Genomic DNA, 25,094 nt, shown 5'->3' with positions numbered 1-25,094 from the left:
GGTGATAAGTTACATGGTTAACAACTCAGTGGCTTTGTAAATGCCACAATAATAAATACCTTTGCTACTTTAATGAAATCATTGAATACCACTTTTAGTTTGAGTTGGTCTTGCCTAAAAAAAAAAAAAGACTAAAAATCCAACAGTTTTTTTTGTTTTTGTTTTTTTTCTCATGAAAGGAAATTAGTATTTGACTAACAATTGATATTTTTTAAAATATACTTAATATTTCAATCAAATATTAGAGAATGGAGAATTTATACTGTTATATTCATCTTTAACAACAAATTATAAAGAAAAGTAAGTGGGACAAACTTTTTCAATTGCATGCTTTGAAACAGATTGTATTAGGAGAGTGAATGTTAAAATTAAGTTGTTTTCTACATTTTCTTTTGTCAATAGAGTAGCAATGTATTACACCAAAGTCAACCGGTTTCTGCTACTGAATTTAAAAAAAAAAAAAAAAAAAAAGAAAGAAAGAAAAAACACGATTACTTTTTTTCATTTTTTTATTTGATGGTGGAAATGGGCTTCCATAGAAGTCACTTTCAAACCCTGCAGATTTCTGTCAGCATGGCAAATTCACACAGATTCTTACTGAAATTACTTGATTTTATTTTTTATTTATTTATTTATTTATTTATTTATTTATTTATTTATTTTTTGAGAAACTTTAAATGCGACTTTACCTTTAAAACTCACTTGCAGCAGCGTGGCAAGAAATTAGGTTTATCTAATGTGTTTCACTTATGTAATGATTTATCTGACAAAAAAAATGTTAATTTGTTTATTTCACTTATTTAATGATTTATCCACTTTATTTAAGCATTCGTTTCACTTACAGAAAATAACTGATTTCTGATGAGATCACATCTGACATAACGTTACAAAACACACAGACATAATGCTTTCAATGAAGGAGTTTATTCAGTTACGTTTTTGATATAATAGTAAATCAAAAGACCAAAAACAAAGGTGTCCTTACAGTGAGGAAAGTAAAACCTTAAACCCTGACATTTGTCAAATAGCAAAAACAATATCAGACATTGGTTCCTGAAAACACTAATGTTTCTACGACACACGTTTGATCTTCATGCAGATGGATTTCATACTGACACTAAACCCTTTCCAAGTTTGCCAAACATTTCCGATGGCAAAAATGGTTGGATCTTTTCCCCATAAATACACACCGTTAGGATTTGTACCATGACAGTTGTTGTACCAAAATGCCCCGAGATACTGTCTGGCACAGTTACTTTCATAGGAATCTTGGTCCTTGTCGAAGGTGGTGAACTTCTGTCCATCGTGGAATGACAAAGAGTCGCCTGCAGAGAGGAAGAGCATCCTTGAGGACATGAAGATCTTATTTACAACTTATTCACTTGTTTATGACACATTTAGCATTTATAATACTAAATTTCTCTGTCGATACTAATCCTGCCGAAACTAACCCTCTAATTTGGTACATTACTGTAATATTAGAGGTTAAAATTAACAACAGAGTGCAAACTACTATATTCAACTGCTGTTTATTTTCAGATATATGAGGTGCAACGTTAAGTGACATTGATCACAAGCTGTCTAAACCAACGAGTGATTGCATGACATTGCAATAATTTGTGTAAGTTGTACTATATCTTTCAACATAACCTCTTATGTTCAGTTGTGTTTATTTTGCTTTATAACATGTATTAAATCCAAAGAAATGACTGGCACTCCATGCTGCTGCTTGAAGCAATCTGTAACGCCAAATTCAAGACTGTCAAAATGGCATTTACTGTTTGAATTTTTGTGCCAGAATGGACAGAATTTGAAAGCTGAGACTGGTTCTTTTAAGAAGTAACTGTTTCTTATAAGTAAGTGTTAGTGTTTATGAGTATGAATGAAAGTGTCCTAATGTCATAATTGGCTGTAGAGATGAGGACAATGAAACAGATCAACTTCTAAAATAGTCTCTAATAATGGTCACAGGTAGGTCCAAACAAAGCAGGCAAGTATCACAACCACAATACAGACAACACGAGACAAAGAACTGAACGAAACAGGGAAGAAACAAATGAGTTCATTAATAAGGCACCAGGTGAACAGAATGATAATTAAACAGACTGAAAAACTTGCTCAACAAGAAGACTGAAAAAAAAAAAAAAAAAAAAAAACAGAACAAAGCTGTGACACCTACCAGCTCCTCCATCAGTAAATCTTGAAACATGGAGTCGATACCCATCAGCTTCAGGACCCACAGAGAAGGACGAGTACAGAGCGAAAGCTTTATTGCCATCAAAGTCCTCCAGATCCACTCTCAGCATGTACTTGTTCTTACGTGTCAGCTGGTACATGTTCTCCAGTCCTGATCACACACACACATGAAGAACACGTTCAAGCAAACACTGGACATGAACATCCACACAAACGGACACACGCTGGGAGATCTTACCCAGCCAGTATTCACCCTCCACATTCCCAAATCCTCTCTTGTACTGATTCCACGGCCGATAGAAATTCACACTGCCGTCCATTCTCCTCTGAATCACCTGTGATGGGTTTATATACAATATATGATTCATAATCAATGTTCTGATGTGTGTTTAATGATCTAGAGTCACATTCTTACCGTCCATTGTCCTTTATTTTCCTCTTTCCCATCTGAGATCATCTGACAGTAAACCCAGACAGGAAAATCACCTGCTGGATAGATGGAGTAAATCCCACTGACTGTTTGTCCTGATTTATAGACGTCAGAACAGTCGAATGGTTTGAATCCATCAGAAACAGACACAGTAAACCCCATGAAAACAGAGAGCAGAGCCGCGACAAACACCATCATCTACAGAGAGAAACACGACTGATCATCATCCTCATTTATAAAGATCAAATCACATGAAATTAGAAGGAAAAACTCTACAAGTGTGATCAAAACAAAGGAAAACCTGAACTTACTGCTATCTTCTCTTACTGCAATCTTGCCTTTGCTTGAAGAATCTTGAAGAAAGTAATTACAAAAAAATAATTTTGCTGAATGAATATCTGAATGCTGTATAAATAAAGGTAAATGATGGAAAATAAAACAGTAACTCACCATTTCTGTTCTGATGTTGTTTAATGTGTTTAAAAACATCTTAATATCTGTCAGATGTGGCTCCTCCTCTGTGTTACTGTTTAGATTATTAAAAAATATTATATTGCAAAACCCTTGATTCCTGGCACAGATCAAGTTATAATGTACTATCTGTTGTTCTATATAAAATGGCCTAAAGGTTATCAGTAAGAGTAACTGTAACATCTGTTGTTTGAGTCACTCTTCCACTGCACAATGTTGAAATACTAATGTTTCAAAAAGCAAAAAAACATGCTCATGTCGTAGAATAAAGTACACACCATTATTTAAAGCAGATTCACCTGATTAAAAAGAGCCTAAACTCGACATGTAGCTTAGCAAAAAAAATCTAAGGTAGCTTTCATGTAGCATTTTTGCTCGTAACTTCACGAAACATGCATGTATTGTGGAAAATGCCATTATCTGCAAAAAAGTCTTTAGATTAAAAAGTGACCAGAATCACCACATCCACCAAAAGATCAAAAGGTTATCAGTAAGAGTAACTGTAACATCTGTCGTTTGAGTCACTCTTCCACTGCACAATGTTGAAATACTAATGTTTCACAAACTTTAGGGCATTCATCACTCAGTTTGATGATGTTTAGTAAGTTTAGTATTAATTCGTTTTCAGTAATGGATAGACTGTACTTGTGTTCCTGGAGTAAATGTGGTTTTCCTTATCTTTTTCCTAGTTTTCTGACTCCATGCAAAGCAAATTACGTGGCTGCTGTCCATTCTGCTCTGAATCACCTGTGATGGTTTATAGTAATTTTCATTTTAAAGGCTTAAAGCATTTATTATATGTTATCTATGCATGCTTGATTATTTAAAAAAAGTCACATTTGTACCGTCCATCCTCCTTTGTCTTCATCGTTACCATCTGAGATCCTCTCACAGCAAACCCAGACAGCAACGTCATCTGCTGATTGTATTAGGAGAGTGAATGTTAAAATTAAGTTGTTTTCTACATTTTCTTTTGTCAACAGAGTAGCAATGTATTACACCAAAGTCTACGGGTTACTGCTACTGAATTAAAAATGACTTTTTTCATTTTTTATTTGATGGTGGAAATGGGCTTCTGTAGAAGTCTCTTTCAAACCCCGCAGATTTCTGTCAGCATGGCAAATTCACACAGATTCTTAATTACTTGATTTAAATTACTTGATTTTTTTTTTTTTTTGAGAAACTTTAAATGCGACTGTACCTTTAAAACTCACTTGCAGCAGTGTGGCAAGAAATTAGGTTTATCTAATGTATTTCACTTATGTAATGATTTATCTGACAAAAAATTGTTAATTTGTTTATTTCACTTACAGACAGCAACGTCATCTGCTGGATAGATGAAGTAAATCCCACGGGCTGTTTGTCCTGGTCTGTATTCACAAAACATCTTAAGGCTAAAAGTAGCTCATAACTTGCCGATTTAGGAGAAAATCTTAAAAATAATGGGTGTGTCAGTCCTAAATTTAGGACTCTTAAATTTATGCTCTAAAAGTATTTCAAAAAGCGTTTTAGCGCTAAAAGCACCTAAATCTGTGAAACGTTACGAGTAGTGAAGAGGACTACTAAGTCACTGAGACCAAGCCACAAACTATCCTAAAATGGCCTTTGCCAGGCAAATTTGCCTCAGAACGCAAATATTTTAGAAACGTTTGACGATTATGAGCTTTTAAAACAGGATCACCTTTGGTTTCTGGAGGTTATCCCAACTCCAAGTTTTCCTTTGATAATAGCCTTTTTTTCATTAACCAGTTGGGCAAGAAGCAGGTGTTTTTCTTGCGTCCGGTTTGGTTTTCTTGTATGTTTGCATGTCTTACTATCAACCATGATTATTCTCTGTTAATAAAAAGGCTGTATATAGACATATTTACTAACTGTTTAGGACAAGCATACATGTAAGAGGCTGATATTTAAACTGAACATATACTTGTTTAATTAATGACACTCAGCCTGTATTTTAAGACTTTTATTTCATCTAGAGTTTGATCTTTTTCATATTAGTGACTGTAGAAATGCACTACAGCAGAAGATCCAGTGGTGTTTTAATCAGATTAGATATAATTTCCAAAGCACATTGTTCACACACCGCTTGAAATAACTGAATGCTTAGACACCAAGAATCAGCGTATGAATCTCAACATTGGTGACATGCTTCATGCCGCAATGCATTCTGGGAACCCTGGATGAGTTTTGTATGATGCACCCAGAATACATCACAGCATGAAGCATGTCACCATTGTTGAGATTCATACACTGACTCTTGATGTTTGTGTGAAAAACAAATTAATGTGTTGTTATTGTTTTTTTAAAAAATCTTTGAAATGATCTGATTAAAATTCTGCTGGATTTCAGTCTGTAGAAGCATTGCATTCCTATAATAAAAAACTAACGACATAGATTAGACTGAATGAAAACGGATAACTACATGATGATATCTGAGCTATCAACATGTTATTAACTTCATCTGAGGACATTTTCTTTTGCAGCTTTTGCTATAATAAACATCCAAATGTAAATAAACAGTTTACCTCACAGTTTGTGTAATGAGTGAAAATGAGTGAAAAAACTTTTCATTGCACAAAAAGCTCTTTTTAGTGAAAAAGGTTCTTTCAATAATGAAAATGTTCTTCACATTAAGAATAAAATGATTTTTTTAAAGAACTGATTACTAAAGGGTTCTTTGAGGAACCAAAAATAATACTTCTATTGCATTACCGTAAAAACCCCTATTTTGCTGCCTGTACTTTTAAGAGTGTAGGCCTAAAAGATGAAGACATAAAGACATTTGACGTAATGCACAAATGCTTTGAATGCACACATTTATTTGAAGATTTGCATCATTTATGTAATAGTAGATCACAAGGCCAAAAGCTAAGATAAACACTGATTTACTTACACTGAGGAAAGTGAAACCTTAAACCTTCACATTTGTAATATAGTGAAAGCAACACTTGTACTTGAAAGCATTAATGTTTCTAAGACACACGTCTGATCTTCATACTGATGAATTTCAGACCGGTAGAGAAATTGTTCTTCCAGTAGTACCAAACATCTCCAATGGCGTGATGGGTGTTGTCGTCTCCCCATAAATACACACCGTTGGGGTTTGTATAGTGACAGCCTGCTGTGTACCAAAATGCCCCGAGAAACATTTTAGCACAGTTTTTTTCATAGGGGTCTTGATCCTTGTCAAAGGTGGTGAACTTCTGTCCATCATGGGAAGACAAAGCGTCGCCTGCAGAGAGGAAGAACATCACTGAGGACAATGCAATCTTATTTACATGAAGAATATTGGAGTGATATTATGAAGACATCTGAAAGTGCACATTTATTGAAGTGTGAGTATATCAATTGCTTTCCCAGCTGGCAGGGAACGTTCGCAGAACTTTATCATTACAGAAAACATTTGAATGTAATGTTTTAAGGATGTTTTAAGGATCTTTTTTAGTTTCAAATAACATTCCTATAATGTTAAATGTAAACAATTGTATCACGTTAAGGAAGTTTTGGGAATGTTTTTGAGGTAACAGATTATGCAATATTCTTACTAAAACATGACCCAATGTTTCATGATAACTAAAGAAGAACATTATCTCAACCACATTAAGAAAGCATTACAAGGATCCCAGCTAAAATTCTGCTAGAAACATTGCAGTGCTATAATAAGAAACTAACACCACAGATTAGACTGAATGAAAACAGATAACTACATGATGATATCTGAACTATCAACATATTACTAACATGATGACATTTTTTCTTGCTGTTTTTACTATAATTACAGCAACTAGAGAAAAACATCTGAAAGACAAGTCAAATTACCCAACTAAAGCAAACGCTTATCACCATAACAGTGACATCAACATCTAAAGCTCTGTTAATCTCAGTAAGACCTTTTGTAAATGCATGACAGAAATAAAGTTAATCTGGTTTATAGTAAGTGAAGCTGTAGCTGAGTTATTTAATGAAGTTGGAGCTTCATCAAACAAAGCTGAGTTTTTACTTTCCACTAAAATTTGACATCTGAGCAACATCTGAGTCCACATCCAATGTCCAATGGGAAGCCTCCCGACTGAATCTTTGTTAGAATGTTAGAGGATAATGTTATCAATAAACATTTGTAGAATGTTTTTAGAGAATGTGATCCTACTTTCTAGGAGAATATTCTGGGAACTAAAATAAAACTAGCTGCTGAAAACATTATCAGAACATAATGTTCTCAGAACATTCGTAGAACAAAAAATTGTTAGCTGGGTTTTCATGAGTATAAATGAAAGTGTCCTACCAGCTCCTCCATCCCTGAATCCTGAAACTTGTAGTTTATACCCGTCAGCTTCAGGACCCACAGAGAAGGACGAGTACAGAGCAAAACCTTTCCTTCCATCAAAGTCCTCCAGATCCACTCTCAGCATGTACTTGTTCTTACGTGTCAGCTGGTACATGTTCTCCAGCCCTGATCACACACACACATGAAGAACACGTTCAAGCAAACACTGGACATGAACACCCACACAAACGGACACATGCTGTGAGATCTTACCCAGCCAGTATTCACTCTCCACATTCCCAAATCCTCTCTTGTACTGATTCCACGGCCGATAGAAATTCACACTGCCGTCCATTCTCCTCTGAATCACCTGTGATGGGTTTATATACAATACATGATTCATAATCAATGTTCTGATGTGTGTTTAATGATCTAGAGTCACATTCTTACCGTCCATTGTCCTTTGTCTTCATCTTTCCCATCTGAGATCATCTGACAGTAAACCCAGACAGGAGAATCACCTGCTGGATAGATGGAGTAAATCCCACTGACTGTTTGTCCTGATTTATAGACGTCAGAACAGTCGAAGGGTTTGAATCCATCAGAAACAGACACAGTAAACCCCATGAAAACAGAGAGCAGAGCCACGACAAACACCGTCATCTAGAGAGAAAAGACTGATCATGTTCCTCATTTGTGATCAAAACACACTGAAGTTAAACCAACATGAAGAATAATACACACACATTCATAATGTGTTCAGTAAATGCTGAAGAATAAAAGAGTAACTCACCGTTTGTGTCATGAAGACTGAGGCCGAGATGTTCAGATCACTGGATCTTCAGTCACTGAGTTCTTTATTTAGACCATTTACAGTTTTTTCAGCATAAACCTATCATTTTAACTCATTCTTGTATTGTGCAATAATGTTGAAATGTCAACCATGCATGCAAGAAAATCATCCATTGGTCCATTTGACTGTTTGGCAATGTCAACAATGAGTCTGTTTCCACTAATGGAGAAAACCATTATGATATCATGTCACAGTCTGAGATTAAAAACCACTGACCGCTCATCTGTGCCTTTGCTTTTATGCTAGATTTTCAGACTGGCAGAGAAATTTTTTCCAGGTTTTCCAAACCCATATATACACACCTATAGTGACAGTCAGCTGTGTACCAAGTTTTTTTCAAAGAAGTCTTTGTTTACAGTGATGAACTTTTATCTACTATGGTAGGACAAAGAGTCGCCTGCGGAAAGGAAGAGCATCATTGAGGACAATAACATTTTATTCACAGGACAAATATTGGAGTGATATTACAAAAACGTTTGAAAGTACATGTTTATTCAAGTGTGATTTTATCAAGTGAAATTTCACCATGTATAAATAAAAGTGTCCTTCCAGCTGCTCCATCTTTGAATCCTGAAACTTTTAGTTTACACCCATCAGCTTTAGGACCCACAGAGAAAGACGTGTACAGAGCGAAACCTTCAAGCATGTTCTTTCTGTTGGGCAGGAAGTTCATGTTCTTCCTGGGGGCAGCTGACACACATGAATGCACTGAAGCACACATGAATATCGCAGCTTTTCTTAATATTGATTGTGATATTGTTGCGATTTAGTGTGCAGCCCTAATGCAGAGCACAAATTCAGAGTATGGGTCACCATCCTTTCCTGTTGTGTGTGAGCAGAGAACTCTGTAACATTGTTGAGTCACTCACATCTTCAACGGAATCTTTATCAGTAAGAGCACCTGCATTTGAGTCACTCTTGAACTTCAGTGTAAATTAGTAGGCTGCTGGACTAACAATTTATACTTTTTGTTTTATTCCAATATTTGAGAATGGACACATTTTTTAACTTCATGCATCGATGTGGAGAGTAAATGTTGAAAATAAGTTGTTCATACTTAATATTCTGTTGAGATATCTCACATTTCTAGGTTTGAAACGCCATTTACTACAGTTTCCCTCAGCGGCTGCCAAAAAGTCAGTTTTCTGTTGTCAGTGTGTAGCAATGTTCACAACAAGGTCAATGGAAGCCCATTGTACTGAATAAAAACTAAAAAAAAAAAAAAAAGTTACAACTTTTCATTCATTCTGACTTTTTTCTCAGATTTGCCTATCCACATACTTTTCTCAGATATCCACATATTTTTCCTGCAAGAGTGGGCATGCTCGTACAGCAAAAAAATATATTTTTAAATATATATTTAAATATATTTCAGAATATACAGAAAATGGGCAAAATATTTTTGTTAAAACATATTTAAAAATGTATTTACATAGATATATTTTCTACTAATATATTTTTGGCCATTTTTGTATACACTGTAAAAAAAAATAATAATAAAAAAAAAAAAAATGTTAAATTACTGTCAGCAACTTCACAAATACCAGCTTCACACATTACTGACCAGATTAACCTGATTTCTTTCATACAAAAGTTCTTTTTGAGAATTAACAGGTTTAGATATAGATTTTTTTATTGAAAATAATAAAGCTTGACATTACCATAATGGAGGTCAGTGTTTGCTTTAGTTGGGTTATTGACTTGAGTTTTCATGATAAGTTTTATCCAACATTTGTCATGGCAAAAAAACAGCAGAAACTCTCATTGGAAGAAGATGTGATCATGTAGTTGCTGTTTCATAGTGTGGTCTGTAATTATTTAATGTTTTGAAAAATTTTGTAAAGCTGACATGTACAGGATATCCCGGCAGGATATTTGAGGCACATACAGACATTAAGAATCAACGTATGAATCTCAAAAATGGTGACAAAAAAAACAGATCAGCTCTGAACATCACAAAACAACCTATAGATTAAAAAAAATAATAATTGCCATATGGGCAGCAATTTGTAAAATGAATGTTCCCTTTGCCAGTTAGTTTTATTATTTATTATTAGAGTTTATATCCGACAACTTCCCATAATTTGAAATTGCAAGTTTCTCTCAGGCAATTCTGACTTTATAGCTCACAATTGTGGGTTTACATGAAGCAATCCTGAGAAAAATAGCAGAAATCGTGCTGTGACATGTGGCCAAGAATGGTAGCGTGGTGAATTCACACAGATTCTTATTGAAATTACTAGATTTTGCCCCCAAAATTTCACTGGGTAACTGTAAATGTGATTGTACCTTTAAAAACCATTAACGTTTCTGCTCTTTGTACAATATGTTATGAGTGAATGTCAATCCTTGGATAGACAGATTTGTTGTCGACGGCTCAGTGAGTAGAGAAGGCGAATAACATGTTGAGTCATTCGACATCGTGATAGTCCTATTAGAATAAGAATGAATTGAGCAAAATAAACTAAACCAAGTTCTGATCTGTTGTGGCTCCGTCTCTGTTTTGTGGAGTCTCAAATCAGACTAGAAATCATCAGGAGATGATTTATGAAATAATGATTTTCCACTCAACAATAAAGCCAATGGGGTTGTATTCATGCATTTGGGAAATGAAAAGGTAGACAAAATAGCCAAACAAGCTTTGAAATAAGATGTCAGACTCTCAAGATCAGAAGGGAAGATGGAAATTAATTACTAAATAATCATCAAGTATAGGACCAACAATAAAAATGGCCCAATGAATTAAACAGCACATCATATTATAGGGAAACATCCAACTGGATTTTGTGAACATTGTCAAATATACCAGAGACCGTAGAGTATTTACTTATTATTTGCAGGAAATATGAAATGGAGAGAAAGGACATGACAAGAGAAATGGAACTGTATTAACAGGACATGGAGTTGAGAACATACTGGAATTCCATAGGAATGAACAACATCAGGTTGATTTCACTTATGTAATGATTTAATGTCATTTATTTCACTCATTTACTGATTTGTCTCATTTATTTAACTTGTTTACAACTTTATCTCCTTTATTTAAACATTTGTTTCACTTATGTAATGACTTATTGTTCATAAAACGATTGATTTCTGTTGAGATCTGACCACATCTGACACAATGTCCATTACGACGTAATGCTTTCAATGCAGGAGTTTATTGGAAGTTCATTTATATAACAGTAAATCAAAAGACCAAAAGCAGATAATGGTTGATTTGCTTACACTGAGGAAAATAAAACCTTAAACCTTCACATTTGTAATTTAGTGAAAACAACATCAGATGTTTGCTCCTGAAAAACTAATGTTTTAGGGCACAGGTTTGATCTTCATGCTGAACAATTTCATACCGACACTCCAATTGTTCTTCCAGTAGTACCAAACATTTCCAATGCCGGAACGGGTGGTATCTTCTCCCCACAAATACACAGCGTTGGGGTTTGCGTAGTGACATCTATTGTACCAAAATGCCCCGAGAAACTCTTTGGCACAGTTCTTTTTATAGAGGTCTTGATCCTATTGTCAAAGGTGCTGAACTTCTGTCCATTATGGTAAGACAAAGAGTCGCCTGCAGAGAAGAAGAACATCACTGATGACGTTAACATCTTATTTATGATCATAATAAATAAGTCGACTTTTTCACAACATATTTATGATACTGATAGCTGATACCAAAAGACTGCACTTATGTAGGCCTACTGTAAGTATTTGTACTTTGTTACTATACATCACTGGTAAACACCACAGACTCCAGCTCTTCTATCAGGCTGGTGGTATAATTTATTTATTTTGTTTATGATTAAAAAAATAGAATTTGTCAAATTGGAGCCAGTACATCGATGCATCCTCATGTACATGAAGAATATGTTTCAGTGGAATTACAAAAAAGATTTGAAAGTCTGTGAGCAAGTAAACATTTGTGTGATTTTATGATTGATTATGTGATTTTATCAATGTATCTTCATGAGTAGAAATGAAAGTGTCCTACCAGCTCCTCCATCAGTGAATCCTGAAACTTGTAGTTTATACCCATCAGCTTCAGGACCCACAGAGAAGGACGAGTACAGAGCAAAACCTTTCCTTCCTTCAAAGTCCTCCAGATCCACTCTCAGCATGTAGTTCCTGTTGCGTGTCAGCTGGTACATGTTCTCCAGCCCTGATCACACACACACATGAAGAACACGTTCAAGCAAACACTGGACATGAACACCCACACAAACGGACACACGCTGGGAGATCTTACCCAGCCAGTATTCACCCTCCACATTCCCAAATCCTCTCTTGTACTGATTCCACGGCCGATAGAAATTCACACTGCCGTCCATTCTCCTCTGAATCACCTGTGATGGGTTTATATACAATATATGATTCATAATCAATGTTCTGATGTGTGTTTAATGATCTAGAGTCACATTCTTACCGTCCATTGTCCTTTGTCTTCCTCTTTCCCATCTGAGATCATCTGACAGTAAACCCAGACAGGAAAATCACCTGCTGGATAGATGGAGTAAATCCCACTGACTGTTTGTCCTGATTTATAGACGTCAGAACAGTCGACCGGTTTGAATCCATCAGAAACAGACACAGTAAACCCCATGAAAACCGAGAGCAGAGCCGTGACAAACACCGTCATCTACAGAGAGAAACACGACTGATCATCATCCTCATTTATAAAGATCAAATCACACGAAATTAGAAAAAAACAAAGGAAAACCTGAACTTACTGCCATCTTCTCTTACTGCAATCTTGCCTTTGCTTGAAGAATCTTGAAGAAAGTAAACAACAATTTTGTTGAATGATTATCTGAACGTTGTATAAATGTCTGAATGTTTTGTGAGGTAAACGATGGAGAATTTAACAGAAACTCACAGTTTGTGTTGTGATGTCGTAACGATCATCAGGCTCCTCCTTTGTGTTACTGTATAAACTATATACATGTTCATATTGCAAAACTCTCAATTTGTGGCACAAATACACTTCTATTGTACTATCTGTTTTTTTATATATATATACATACAACGCCCTACAGTTATCAGTAAGAACAACTGTTGCCTGAGTCATTCTTGCACTGCACAATGTTGAAATACTAATGTTTCACAAACTTCCCTTGCCATCTTTGCAGGGCTGCGAACTCTCCCTCATTCGTTGCAATACTCATTTGGGAAACACACATCAAAGGTTTCTGTTTACAATGTGTCTTTGTAGCGTTGAGCAATGTAGCCAATCACAGATACATGTGCTGATCCTTGAACACCTCTGATTGGTCATTCCACTCAAATGAGTCTGAAATCCCTCATGGTTAAACGCTGATTTTTGTTCTGCACAATCGCAAACTTTCCATCTCATTTGTTGTCTAACTTCATAAAGCAAAATAAGTCCATGGATTGATCTGGATCATGTAGAGATGGATGGCCAGTAACATGTTTGTTTACATTTTCAATAAATGTTGTTTAAAACGAAATACTTTTGGTATAATTTTTCAAAAAAATAAAAAATAAAAAACAAAACACATGACCAGCATCATGTGATTTTCTTCTGAACACTTTATAGTAAATGCCATCTTAATATTTTATTTGATCTTTAGTAACCTATTGTCAAACAGTATATTGCCCATTGGCTGTTCATTGTCATGATTGAAATAAATATTAAAATCTGATAATATATACAGTATATTTACAAGGCTTGGCATTGATATTAAATGGAAAATCAGTCAAATGGAAAATGTCAGTTACTTTAGGGGCTTAAGGTGCCTTCCATATTGTTTTCCTCTAAACCACCATATGGCACAAAAAATGTGGTGTAACACTTTCCAAGACGTTTGCTTTTCAAGATGCACATGCAAATTTGTCCGATCCTTGATGCAGTCGTGGACAGCAGCACAAAATTGATTCTGTGCTTGCTTGATCTAATATTTTGTGTTTTTTTTAAATGTTGTAAAGTAGATTTAAGTAGCAAATGAGAATTGTTCAAATGAATGCATATATTTTAATTTTCGTCTTGATTAACATTTTAAAGTCAAGGGTCAGAAGCCCAGCTGCAAACTAAAGCATCTAAAGTCAATCTGGTTAGCAATGAGTGAAACTGGTGATGCTGTTTGTGGAGTTGTTTAATCATCCTCTACTGAGATCTTGAGAGATGTAATGTCTTATTTTATCTTCAGTTGATTTCATCTAAGGCTGTGGCTGAAGTCATTTGTAGTTCTTGTATTTCTGCTCGTCTCGTCTCTTTTTTCTGTTCTTGTGTCTTTTAGGGATTCAGTTTGTTAACAGCAGGTGTTCTTCATTAATGCTCAATCATCACCCAATTAATCTACTAATTATCTCATTAACTTTAACACTGCTTCAGTCTGACTTTTTTAACTATCTGAGAGAGTATTATATGAACACTGGGGGTTTTACTGTGTTCCTTTAAAGTTTCTTCGAGCATGTACTTCCTGTTGTGTGTCAGCTGAGAAGTCTATAACATCTTCAGCGGAGTCTTTATCAGTAAGAGCACCTGCATTTGAGTCACTCTTGCACTTTACTGTAAGTTATAGTATATAATACTTTATATGTTTTGTTTTATTCCAATATTTGAGAATTATACTGTAAAATTCAAGAGCTGCAATTGTTACATATTTCATATCAGTTTTATTCATCTTTAACAACAACTTAAGAAACTGCGTAGGTCTAAGTGGGACACGATCTTTACCAACAGGTTTTAAAATTAAGTTGTTCTGTGTTTTTTCACAAAATGAATATAGGAGGAGATCTGTTCATGTTTAATATTGTTGAGATATCTCACATTTCTGGGAAAGAAATGGCACACTGTACCAATATAAAGTTGGTTAGACGTTTGACGTTGGATGTTGGACAGATATTCAGCCGTGAAAACGTCAATACATTCTTAGTGGATGAGTTCAGCAGTATAAAAAATGTCTTAAAGGGGTCATCGGATGCAGACTTCACTTTTTCATGCTGTTTGAACATTAATGTGTGCTGGCAGTGTATGTACAAATCTACCCTATAATGATAAAAATCCATGCAGTGGTTTTTAATTAATCTGTAAAAATAATATCCCCTTTTTCAAATCGAGCCGTTCTCAGATGCCTGTCGTTGTGGCGTCACACCCACAGAGGACACTCCCACCATAGTTGATTGACATGAGCGTTTTACCTCAGATCACCTGTAACAGTCCAGTAACTTTCCATGTTTTGATGCCGGAGCAGGGATGTAAGTTAGACAAGAATATCTCCGATTGAGTGATTGCGGTGTTGTGTTGCTGGATGTAATAATGAACATAGTGGTCGTCATTTACTCCTGACATCTGAGCCGCTGAAGATGCAGTGGATTACGTTTGTTTTTTTAAGGGAATGCGCCTCCCGATCTACATATATCCGTCTATGTTCACGCGAATCATTCATGATCCAGCTTCACTTACAGTAGAAGTGAGTATAAGCGTTTTTTTTATGAATCTTTGCGATCGCCTTTCCTTGTAATGTGGTAGTTAGGAAGTTTAGCGGCTAAACGCGGCTACAGTAAACAAGATCGTCACTCCACAGAGAGAAGAGAGGGGCGGGGTGAGCAGAGCTCATTTGCATTTAAAGAAACAACCCCTTAGAATGAGATGATTTTTGCAGAGCTGATTTTGACAAGGTAAAAAGGGTGTTGTTCTACAAAACCATTGAGAATTTTTAAATAAGTATATTATAGACTTTTCATTAAGACCCTAAAGAATCATATCAACTTGTGGAAACTGAAAAGCCTTAGAACGTAGAACTTAACACACATCGCAGTTTATTTGTTTTAATCCTACTTGATATGTTGCAATGCATAAAGGCTTCAGCAGCGATGAGCAACACATCCTGTGTTATATCCAGTTAAGGACAACGCATTTTGTGTCAATCTGAACTCAACCAGTGTGTTATTCTTCTTAACACAGGTTTATATTCTTAAAATATGTAACACATTAATGTGTCATAAATCACACAATTTGTGTCATAGATGTGCTTTTCTTAAAGGCGCACTATATGAATAGTACATCTATGACACAAATTGTGTGATTTATGACACATTAGTGTGTTTAAAAAAAAAAAAAAAAAAAAAAAAACTTGCGTGTTAAACAACACAACCTGTGTTATATCTTGTGTGTCTAGTTAAGGGCAACACATTTTGTGTTTATGTTTGCTGCATCAATATTCTATAATAACGTATTATTTGTGTTTCGTTTCAGGGCATGCGCATAAAGAACCGAAGACATGAATACGCTGTTTTTTAATCCTGCTTTACTCAGCGCACTGCAACAAGAACAACATGCAGCACAGGAGCCCTCTAGCGGCCGTCAGGTATTATAACATCAACTCAAATACGTTACATCTCCTCCCTTCTTAAATCAGGCAAAGAGCAATAGCTGGTTCAACAAGCTCAGTTACCTGCTGGTCTACAGCATTAGCTACAGTGTCATTAGATGTTAAAGACATCTATGGTTTTTGTGATGTCAGGATGACAGTCTAACATTTGATCTGCATGTCTTTTTCAGTTTTGTGCACTGTCTATGTGAACCGCCTACGACACTGGTACTGAATGAGAAGAGACAGTAGCAGTTTTCCACTTCTCTCCCTTTATCGATAATCTCTGAGCAGCACTGAATCGCCAGCACCAAAGTCTCTGTCTTTTGCATGGAGGGCACGGTAAGAACATTGAACTTTTTTATGCCTGCTCCACAGTCAGTTTCACACTTGGTTTCAGTAGGTCCAGCCGTGTCCTCAATCTGCAATGCAAGAATAACATAGCAGGTGTTTCTTTTGTTGTGCTATATGGTGTATTCCTGTACTGTAGCAAGAAAGAGTCTAATCTCTGTTGCAATGGTGTTGATCCTTTGGATGCTTTTAGTGAATATTTAAAAGTCTCAGCCAGACTGTTGGTGGCTGGATGGAATGGTGCAGAGCACACATTTGTTTTCAGAGAACATCCAAACTCCTCCGAAGTAAATTGCGGGCCGTTGTCGCTAGTTTCCAGGATACTAAAAAGACCACGCAAAACCTGAATCGTCTTGGATGCCATTGCCGAATCCATCAACTTCTGCCCATTTTGAGTGAATGTCAATGATTACTAAAAAAAAAACATTCGTCCTTCAAATGGTCCAGCGCAATCAAAATCCATATACCTGACACGAGTGCATCCACGTCACCCACCGATTTACAAAAAAAAAAAAAAAAAAAAAAAAAAATTTGATTAGCAGCTCGCGGAGTGACGTAGACAGCTATGTGTTTGGATGATAGTTAACACATACTGTATTGCAGGGGTGCCCAACCCTGTTCCTGGAGATCTACCTTCCTGCAGAGTTTAGCTCCAACCCATATCAGACACACCTGTCTGTAATTATCAAGTGCTCCTTCAGATCCTAATTAGTTGGTTCAGGTGTCTTTGTGTAGGGTTGGAGCTGAATTCTGCAGGAAGGTAGATCTCCAGGAACAGGGTTGAGCACCCCTGCTGTATTGTATTGGACACACTGTGTTATTTCTCTCTCTCTCTCTTCCTGTTTACACATGCTCAACTTAAAATCACACAAAATATGCTAAAATGGCCATAACACAAAAAATGTTAATAATTAACACGTCCTTTTTGAGAGTGTAGGACAAAAGAGTACAAATTGACCTCTATTCTGATTTACAGTTCTATGAAGATACACAGTTGTGGTCAAAAGTTTACATAACCCTTGCAGAATCTGCAAAATATTTGAAGTTCAGATGCAAAACCAGCTAAATCCATCTGACGTCTTTTTTATCAGGCTCAGATGTATGGGTTTCTTTAAAAACTTCTGATTGGGCATGGAATTTTAGCTCTTAATTTTGATAATTTTACCAAAATAAGAGATGGAGCTGGTTTTGCATCTGAACTCTTAGTTTATAATTTTACCAAAATAAGAGGGATCACACAGAATGCATATTATTTTTTTAGAACTGTCCTGAGTAAGATATTTTGCATCAAAGATGTTTACATATAGTCCACAAGACAAAATAATATTAATATATAAATAATAATATAATATAATATAAAATATGTTATCAATAGCATGTATCCTGATTTACATATGACAGGGGAACTTGTGTGGAAATGCTCTTTTAGGCCTAAGTAAGAAGACACAGCCTTTGCAGCTGAGATAGAAAACTCTACGCATTTTAAATGAGTTTTTTAAATAGTATGAATGTCAAACTCTCCTCTAGGGGGCAGTAATAGCGGAGACCCTTTGGAACGTTTTGTAAGCAATTCTTTAAAGTCAATAGCGTGACTTCTGCATCTCTTTTGACAATGAAAACTACTGCAAAATGTTCTTTTTTAAATCAGTGACAAGACACAGCCTTTGAAGCTGAGATAGAAGATTGTATTTATTTTTAAACTACTTCATTCATTTTATTTTCAATAATATGTGTTCTATTATAGTTCTGTGACTAAAACCACCACCAAAATGTTCTTCTAGAAACCAGTAATAAGACACATTCTTTGAAGTTAAGATAGAATAGTGTATTTACTTTACATTGATGTATTCATTGACATTTCAATACCATGTGTTGTGTTATAGTTTTGTGAATAAAATGAACATTTAAATGTTCACCTATGAGCCACTAAGGAGACACACCACTCAGAGTTTACATATCAAACTGCGTGCATTCTAAAATGAATATATGTAAACTTCTGAATGTCATTTTTGGTCAAAACAAGTGCAGTATCTTCCTCTAGGGGGCGGTAAACTGCACAGTCTTTGTCATGCTTTTCCCTTCTTGTTGAGGGGGGTTAAAAAGCCCCCAAAGTAGCGCAATAACTATATCCCATATTCATTTCCATACCTAAAATGTGTATCTTACAGTCACCCTTGTGAAGATTGATCATAAACACAGCTATAAAAATCAGTGGCCATCACAAAACTTAACAGCTTGCACAGTTTTATCACAGGTAGAGTCCAAAATGTAATTTCAGTCAAATGTAACTCATGCAATATTTCAAACATTTAACCCACGGGAGAAAATCAACCGTCGCAACAGTTTCAAATCAGCCCAATTCCATGCAAAATATGTGGATTTGGCAACCCTGCATCCAACACAAGCTGCTGGAATCAGATTTAACTGATCATGGATCAAGACAAGAGTAAGGAGAGATGACTGACAAATCATGTTGGAGGATTTGCTGCTCAGCAGATATTGTGCTCATATCTGATCTTGTAAGAAGTGCTCTCTTTATACAGAGTGTGTGTGATCACGAAATTGAAAGTGAATAGTCGCTCATTCAAAAGAGATTAAAAATACGATTAAATGGCCCGAAATTCAGCAGAAGTCCCACGTAGGGCTTTAATACAAAAACGCACACAATGAATGACGACCGTAGAAAGCAAAAGCCGAATCCCGAATCTGTGCCACCAGCAACAGAACAGTTATCATGCTTTGCTCGAACTTTTCCCAAGGTGTTGTTAGAACTGCTACATGGCTGTCACTTGTGAAAACAAAACGGCGGCGCCGTGGGTGGAATATTGCTTACTTGATATTGCAAACCAGTGTTTCTTACTGTATTTACTTAATTCTAAACATTTTGTAGCACAAACAGTTTAACCATTAACCTCACTTTTTTCTTATTATTATTTCCTTACATCGGCTAATGAACCGTAAATCCCCACACATTCACAGAAAACAGCTTATTTCCACGTTGAACAATAAGATGGATAAACCTGTAATTCTGACTTTTTGTCACAGAATTGCGAGTTTATATCCAACAACTTGAAAACATTCGTGGCTTTACATCAAGCAATCTTGAGAAAAAAGTCAGAATTGTGCTGTGACGTGTACACTGAAAAAGTAATTTAAGTTTACTTAATTAAATTGTGCAAACTCATTGCCTTAATTCAATTAAGTAATCTTTACTTAACTGTATTAAGTGTAATTTAAGTCTTATCTACTAATACATTAAAAGTATTCCTTACTTATTTTGAGTTCAATTTACTTAAGCCATTTAAGTTTTGTTAACTTAATTGAATCTGTGATCTGAGTAACTCAGAATCACTGATTCCCAGAATGCATTGGGGCATGAATAAATTATGCAATTACATTGTTTTACTGTTGTCATTTCTTTTATTTGCTGTTTTATGTCAGCAGTAGCACAACAAAAAGAGCAGACAAAAATGGTTATTGTTACATTTAATAAAAATAAATAAATTACTGAATTGTTACCATTGTTGTGGTTAGTGCGCTGAATGTTGAATTCTGTGTGTGACTCAGGTGTGGTTGATTTATTAAATATTACAGGATTATATTAACCCAATTAAAAGTTTCACAAGGTATTTATGAAAAGCAATAAAATTGTAAAGGATTATTAATCACCATGCAAAGTGCACTAACTAACTATGTAAGTAAAAGTTTGATCACCTTTCTAAAGCAATCTATTTATTACTTCTCTTTCTTTGGAATCAATAAATTGTAATTTCAAAAAAGAAATTACATAATGCATTGATAGAAAAAGAATTATAAACGTTTTAATGAAGTTCCAAGTGCCAAACCAAAGGGATCACTAACCACTATAATGGTGAGATCAAACAAAAAAATATTTTTAAAGAAAATTAACATCAATTTATGAAGTCAGCTTATGTGATGTTCTCTCACATTTTTCAGTCGTTTTGACAATCTAACATTTAAGATGACTTCGGGAAACGACTAAGGCTAAAAATGGCCCCACCTCAAAAACTCTTTTTTTTCTTCTTCTTCTTTTATTGTTATGTTGCACATCAGCAACATATTAGTGCACTGCTGCCTCTCACTGGTGTATTAATGTTATTGGTTCCTTTGTGGTTACTTGAATAGTTTAAGTGTCACTCAAAACAGCAAGTAAATTGTTTTATTTGCCTTGAAAGTAGCTGTAACTTAATGAAACCTAGTAAGTATAACAACTAAGTAGTTAAGCTTACTAATTATATCTAAGTAAGGTAAACTGTTGGTTTTTACAGTGTATGGTAGCGTGGTGAATTCACACAGATTCTTATCAAAATGACTAAATTTTGCCAGCAAAATTTCACCAAGCAACTGTAAATGTGACCGTACCTTTAAAACGCATAAAGTTTATGCTCTTTGTACAATATTTTACAGACGTATGATGTAATAAATGTACATCACATGAAAAAATGCAACAATTATGATGTAAATTCATTATTATAATAACAGTCGAGCGATGAGACTGCCGCATGCGCTCACGCGTCCTGGAAGTGAAGGAAACAAACTGGTGATCAGATGAGTGAACGTCAATCATTGGACAGACTGATTTGTTGTCGACGGCTCAGTGAGTAGAGAAGGCGAATAACATGTTGAGTCGTGTGCCGTGTGCTTGATAGTCTTATTAGAATGAACTGAGCAAAATAAACCAAACAAAGTTCTAATCTCTTGTGGCTCCGTCTCTGTTTTGTGGAGTCTCAAATCAGACTAGAAATCATCAGGAGATGATTTATGAAATAATGATTTTCCACTCAACAATGCGGCAATAAGGTTGTATTCATGTGGATCCTAAAAGATAGACAAAATAGCCAAACAAGCTTTGAAGAAAGAAATTATAGGCACAGATGTCAGGCTTTCAAGATCAGAAGGGAAGATGCGAAAGAATTACTGAATAATTATTAAAGTAGGACCAAGAATCAGGACCCAGTGAATTAAATAACACACTTCATATTATTGGGAAACATCCGACTGGATTTTGTGAACATTTTATAAATATGAAACGGTGAGAAAGGACATGACAAAAAAAAGTGGAATAGGATTAACAGGATTTGCAGTTGAGAACATGAGAGTGAACAAGGCAATAAATTAGACTCATCTAACTCATTTCACTTATGTAATGATTTAATGTCATTTATTTCACTCATTTACTGATTTGTCTCATTTATTTAACTTGTTTACAACTTTATCTCCTTTATTTAAACATTTGTTTCACTTATGTAATGACTTATTGTTCATAAAACGATTGATTTCTGTTGAGATCTGACCACATCTGACACAATGTCCATTACGACATAATGCTTTCAATGCAGGAGTTTATTGGAAGTTCATTTATATAACAGTAAATCAAAAGACCAAAAGCAGATAATGGTTGATTCGCTTACACTGAGGAAAATAAAACCTTAAACCTTCACATTTGTAATTTAGTGAAAACAACATCAGATGTTTGCTCCTGAAAAACTAATGTTTTAGGGCACAGGTTTGATCTTCATGCTGATGGATTTCATAGCGACAGCAAAATTCTTCTTCCAGCTGTACCAAACATCTCCAATGGCAAAAATGGTGGGATCTTCTCCCCACAAATACACACCGTTGGGGTTTGTAGTGTGACAGGCATTGTACCAAAATGCCCCAAGATAAATTTTGGCACAATTCTTTTCATGGAGGTCTTGGTCCTTGTCAAAGGTGGTGAACTTCTGTCCATTATGGTAAGACAAAGAGTCGCCTGCAGAGAAGAAGAGTATCACTGATGTTAAGATCTTATTAATGATCATAATAAATAAGTCGACTTTTTTACAACATATTTATGATACCGATAGCCGATACTGAAAGACTGCACTTATGTAGGCCTACAGTACCGAAGTAGGTAACACTTCATTTTGATGGTCCCTTTTGAACATTCTGTTGACAATAAGTAACATTGCACCCATATGTCAACTAACTCTCATTAGAGTATAATAGACTGTCTGCTTAATATCTGAAAACTCTTTATTGTAATGGTCTCCCAACAGACATACTACTGACTATAAGTAACTTTTGCAAGTACATGTCAAGTACATGTGATATTTATATATATATATATATATAAATATATATAAATATATATTTTTTGTTCAGATGCAAAACCAGCTAAATCCATCCGACGTCTTTCTTTAAAAAATGCATTTTTATCAGGCTCAGATGTATAGGTTTCTATGTAAATACTGGCACTTCTGATCGGGCTGAGGCTGGTATTTTAGCGAGTTTGAAGAAAAAGTATTTGATGGACGTGTAATATGTGTTGAGAGCATTCACTCAGTATCATTATCTCATTTTTGAAAGAGATGGCTTTTAGCTGGTTTTGCATCTGAACTCTTCACACACACACACACACATATATATATATATATATAGATAGATAGATAGATAGATAGATAGATAGATGCAATGTTACTTATAGTCAACAGAATGTGTTAAAGGGACCATCAAAATAAAATGAAACCCCGAAGTGTTTGTACTTTGTTACTATACATCACAGACTCCAGCTCTTTCATCAGGCCGGTGGTATAATTTATTTATTTTGCCGTGATTAAAAAATAAAATTAGTAAAGTTTGAGCCAGTACATCGATGCATCCTTATTTACATGAAGAATATGTTTCAGTGGAATTACAAAAAAGATTTGAATGTCTGTGAGCAAGTAAACATTTGTTCAAGTGTGATTTTATCAATGTATCTTCATGAGAATAAATGAAAGTGTCCTACCTGCTCCTCCATCCCTGAATCCTGAAACTTGTAGTTTATACCCATCAGCTTCAGAACCCACAGAGAAGGACGAGTACAGAGCAAAACCTTTCCTTTTTCAAAGTCCTCCAGATCCACTCTCAGGATGTACTTCCTGTTGCGTGTCAGCTGGTACATGTTCTCCAGTCCTGATCACACACACACATGAAGAACACGTTCAAGCAAACACTGGACATGAACATCCACACAAACGGACACACGCTGTGAGATCTTACCCAGCCAGTATTCACCCTCCACATTCCCAAATCCTCTCTTGTACTGATTCCACGGCCGATAGAAATTCACACTGCCATCCATTCTCCTCTGAATCACCTGTGATGGGTTTATATACAATATATGATTCATGATCAATGTTCTGATGTGAGTTTAATGATCTAGAGTCACATTCTTACCGTCCATTGTCCTTTATCTTCATCTTTCCCATCTGAGATCATCTCACAGTAAACCCAGACAGGAAAATCACCTGCTGGATTGATGGAGTAAATCCCACTGACTGTTTGTCCTGATTTATAGACGTCAGAACAGTCGAATGGTTTGAATCCATCAGAAACAGACACAGTAAACCCCATGAAAACAGAGAGCAGAGCCGTGACAAACACCATCATCTACAGAGAGAAACACGACTGATCATCATCCTCATTTATAAAGATCAAATCACATGAAATTAGAAGGAAAAACTCTACAAGTGATCAAAACAAAGGAAAACCTGAACTTACTGCTATCTTCTCTTACTGCAATCTTGCCTTTTCTTGAAGAATCTTGAAAAAAGTACAAAACAATTTTGCTGAATGATTATCTGAATGTTGTATAAATGTCTGAATGTTTTGTGAGGTAAACGATGGAGAATTAAACAGAAACTCACCGTTTGTGTTGTGATGTTGTTCAACGTGACAGAAAAACTGTTAACTATCTGTCAGATCAGGTTACTCCAATTATCAGGCTCTTATTTATATACATATATGAATATGTTCATATTGCGAAACCCTCGATTCAGTTCTGTTTTTTAACACCTGTTGTCTGAATCATTCTTGCACTGCACAATGTTGAAATATTGATGTTTCACAAACATTAGACACAAACACTCATCTCTTGGTTCAACTCTTGTGAGACAAATATGCAACCGAATCTTCAAAAACAAGCTCAGTTTCATTTGATTATTTACTATCATCAATATTATTATGAATTATTTATTGGCAACAAATGAGCCTGCAACATAAACTGAAATCACTCTTTTATTTTAAAAGCAAAAAAGAGTGAGCAGAACAGTGTTAGAGAGATGGAAAAAGAGAAAAAGACAGGAGCTTTAAGGGGGAGCCACATACTTAATTTTTAATGTTTTTTTTTTTAAAAAAAGGGGTTCATTGATTGTA

General features: G+C 35.4%; 2 protein-coding genes and 1 pseudogene across 6 annotated transcripts in view; all 3 read right to left on the bottom strand.

Annotated features, from left to right (window-relative positions):
* Window positions 1-972: 972 nt before the first annotated feature.
* LOC127164229 (microfibril-associated glycoprotein 4-like) lies at window positions 973-24,626 on the bottom strand. 2 transcript variants are annotated; one of them, XM_051108051.1, is made up of 6 exons: window positions 24,587-24,626; window positions 24,441-24,482; window positions 2,612-2,824; window positions 2,435-2,531; window positions 2,180-2,347; window positions 973-1,325 (listed from the first exon to the last, which is right to left on the bottom strand). In XM_051108051.1, the coding sequence occupies exons 3-6, from the start codon at window positions 2,822-2,824 to the stop codon at window positions 1,072-1,074; spliced, it is 732 nt and encodes a 243-aa protein (XP_050964008.1). In that variant the 5' UTR covers window positions 24,441-24,482; window positions 24,587-24,626; the 3' UTR covers window positions 973-1,071. The 2 variants fall into 2 exon arrangements, with proteins under 2 accessions (XP_050964008.1, XP_050963999.1); XM_051108042.1 differs by lacking the exons at window positions 24,441-24,482; window positions 24,587-24,626 and adding an exon at window positions 2,938-2,979.
* LOC127164158 (microfibril-associated glycoprotein 4-like) overlaps window positions 5,884-25,094 on the bottom strand; it is a 39,019-nt gene continuing 19,808 nt past the window's right edge. The window contains exons 1-6 of one of the 4 annotated variants that reach the window (XM_051107935.1): window positions 24,587-24,641; window positions 24,441-24,482; window positions 24,117-24,329; window positions 23,940-24,036; window positions 7,380-7,547; window positions 5,884-6,329 (exon numbers count right to left, since the gene is read on the bottom strand). In XM_051107935.1, coding sequence (XP_050963892.1) covers window positions 6,070-6,329; window positions 7,380-7,547; window positions 23,940-24,036; window positions 24,117-24,329 — 738 coding nt within the window. In that variant the 5' untranslated portion in view covers window positions 24,441-24,482; window positions 24,587-24,641 and the 3' untranslated portion in view covers window positions 5,884-6,069. Of the gene's footprint in view, window positions 6,330-7,379; window positions 7,548-7,634; window positions 7,732-7,811; window positions 8,025-8,154; window positions 8,259-23,939; window positions 24,037-24,116; window positions 24,330-24,440; window positions 24,483-24,586; window positions 24,642-25,094 lie in introns of those variants that run through there. The other 3 variants (XM_051107941.1, XM_051107925.1, XM_051107948.1) reach the window with 3 other exon arrangements.
* LOC127164177 (microfibril-associated glycoprotein 4-like) lies at window positions 11,161-13,081 on the bottom strand (annotated as a pseudogene).

The sequence above is a fragment of the Labeo rohita genome, chromosome 1 (genome assembly GCF_022985175.1).
Source record: "Labeo rohita strain BAU-BD-2019 chromosome 1, IGBB_LRoh.1.0, whole genome shotgun sequence".
NCBI classification, from domain to species: Eukaryota; Metazoa; Chordata; class Actinopteri; order Cypriniformes; family Cyprinidae; genus Labeo; species Labeo rohita.
This window is presented reverse-complemented; position numbering and strand designations above follow the sequence as displayed.

Coding starts and splice junctions, on each gene's coding strand:
- LOC127164229 (XM_051108051.1), bottom strand. CDS start 2,824: ATGATGGTGTTTGTCGCGGCTCTGCTCTCTGTTTTCATGGGGTTTACT. Junction 2,348..2,434: donor GGAGGGTGAATACTGGCTGG/GTAAGATCTCCC, acceptor GTGTGTGATCAG/GACTGGAGAACATGTACCAG. Junction 1,326..2,179: donor ATTTACTGATGGAGGAGCTG/GTAGGTGTCACA, acceptor TCCTCTCTGCAG/GCGACTCTTTGTCATTCCAC.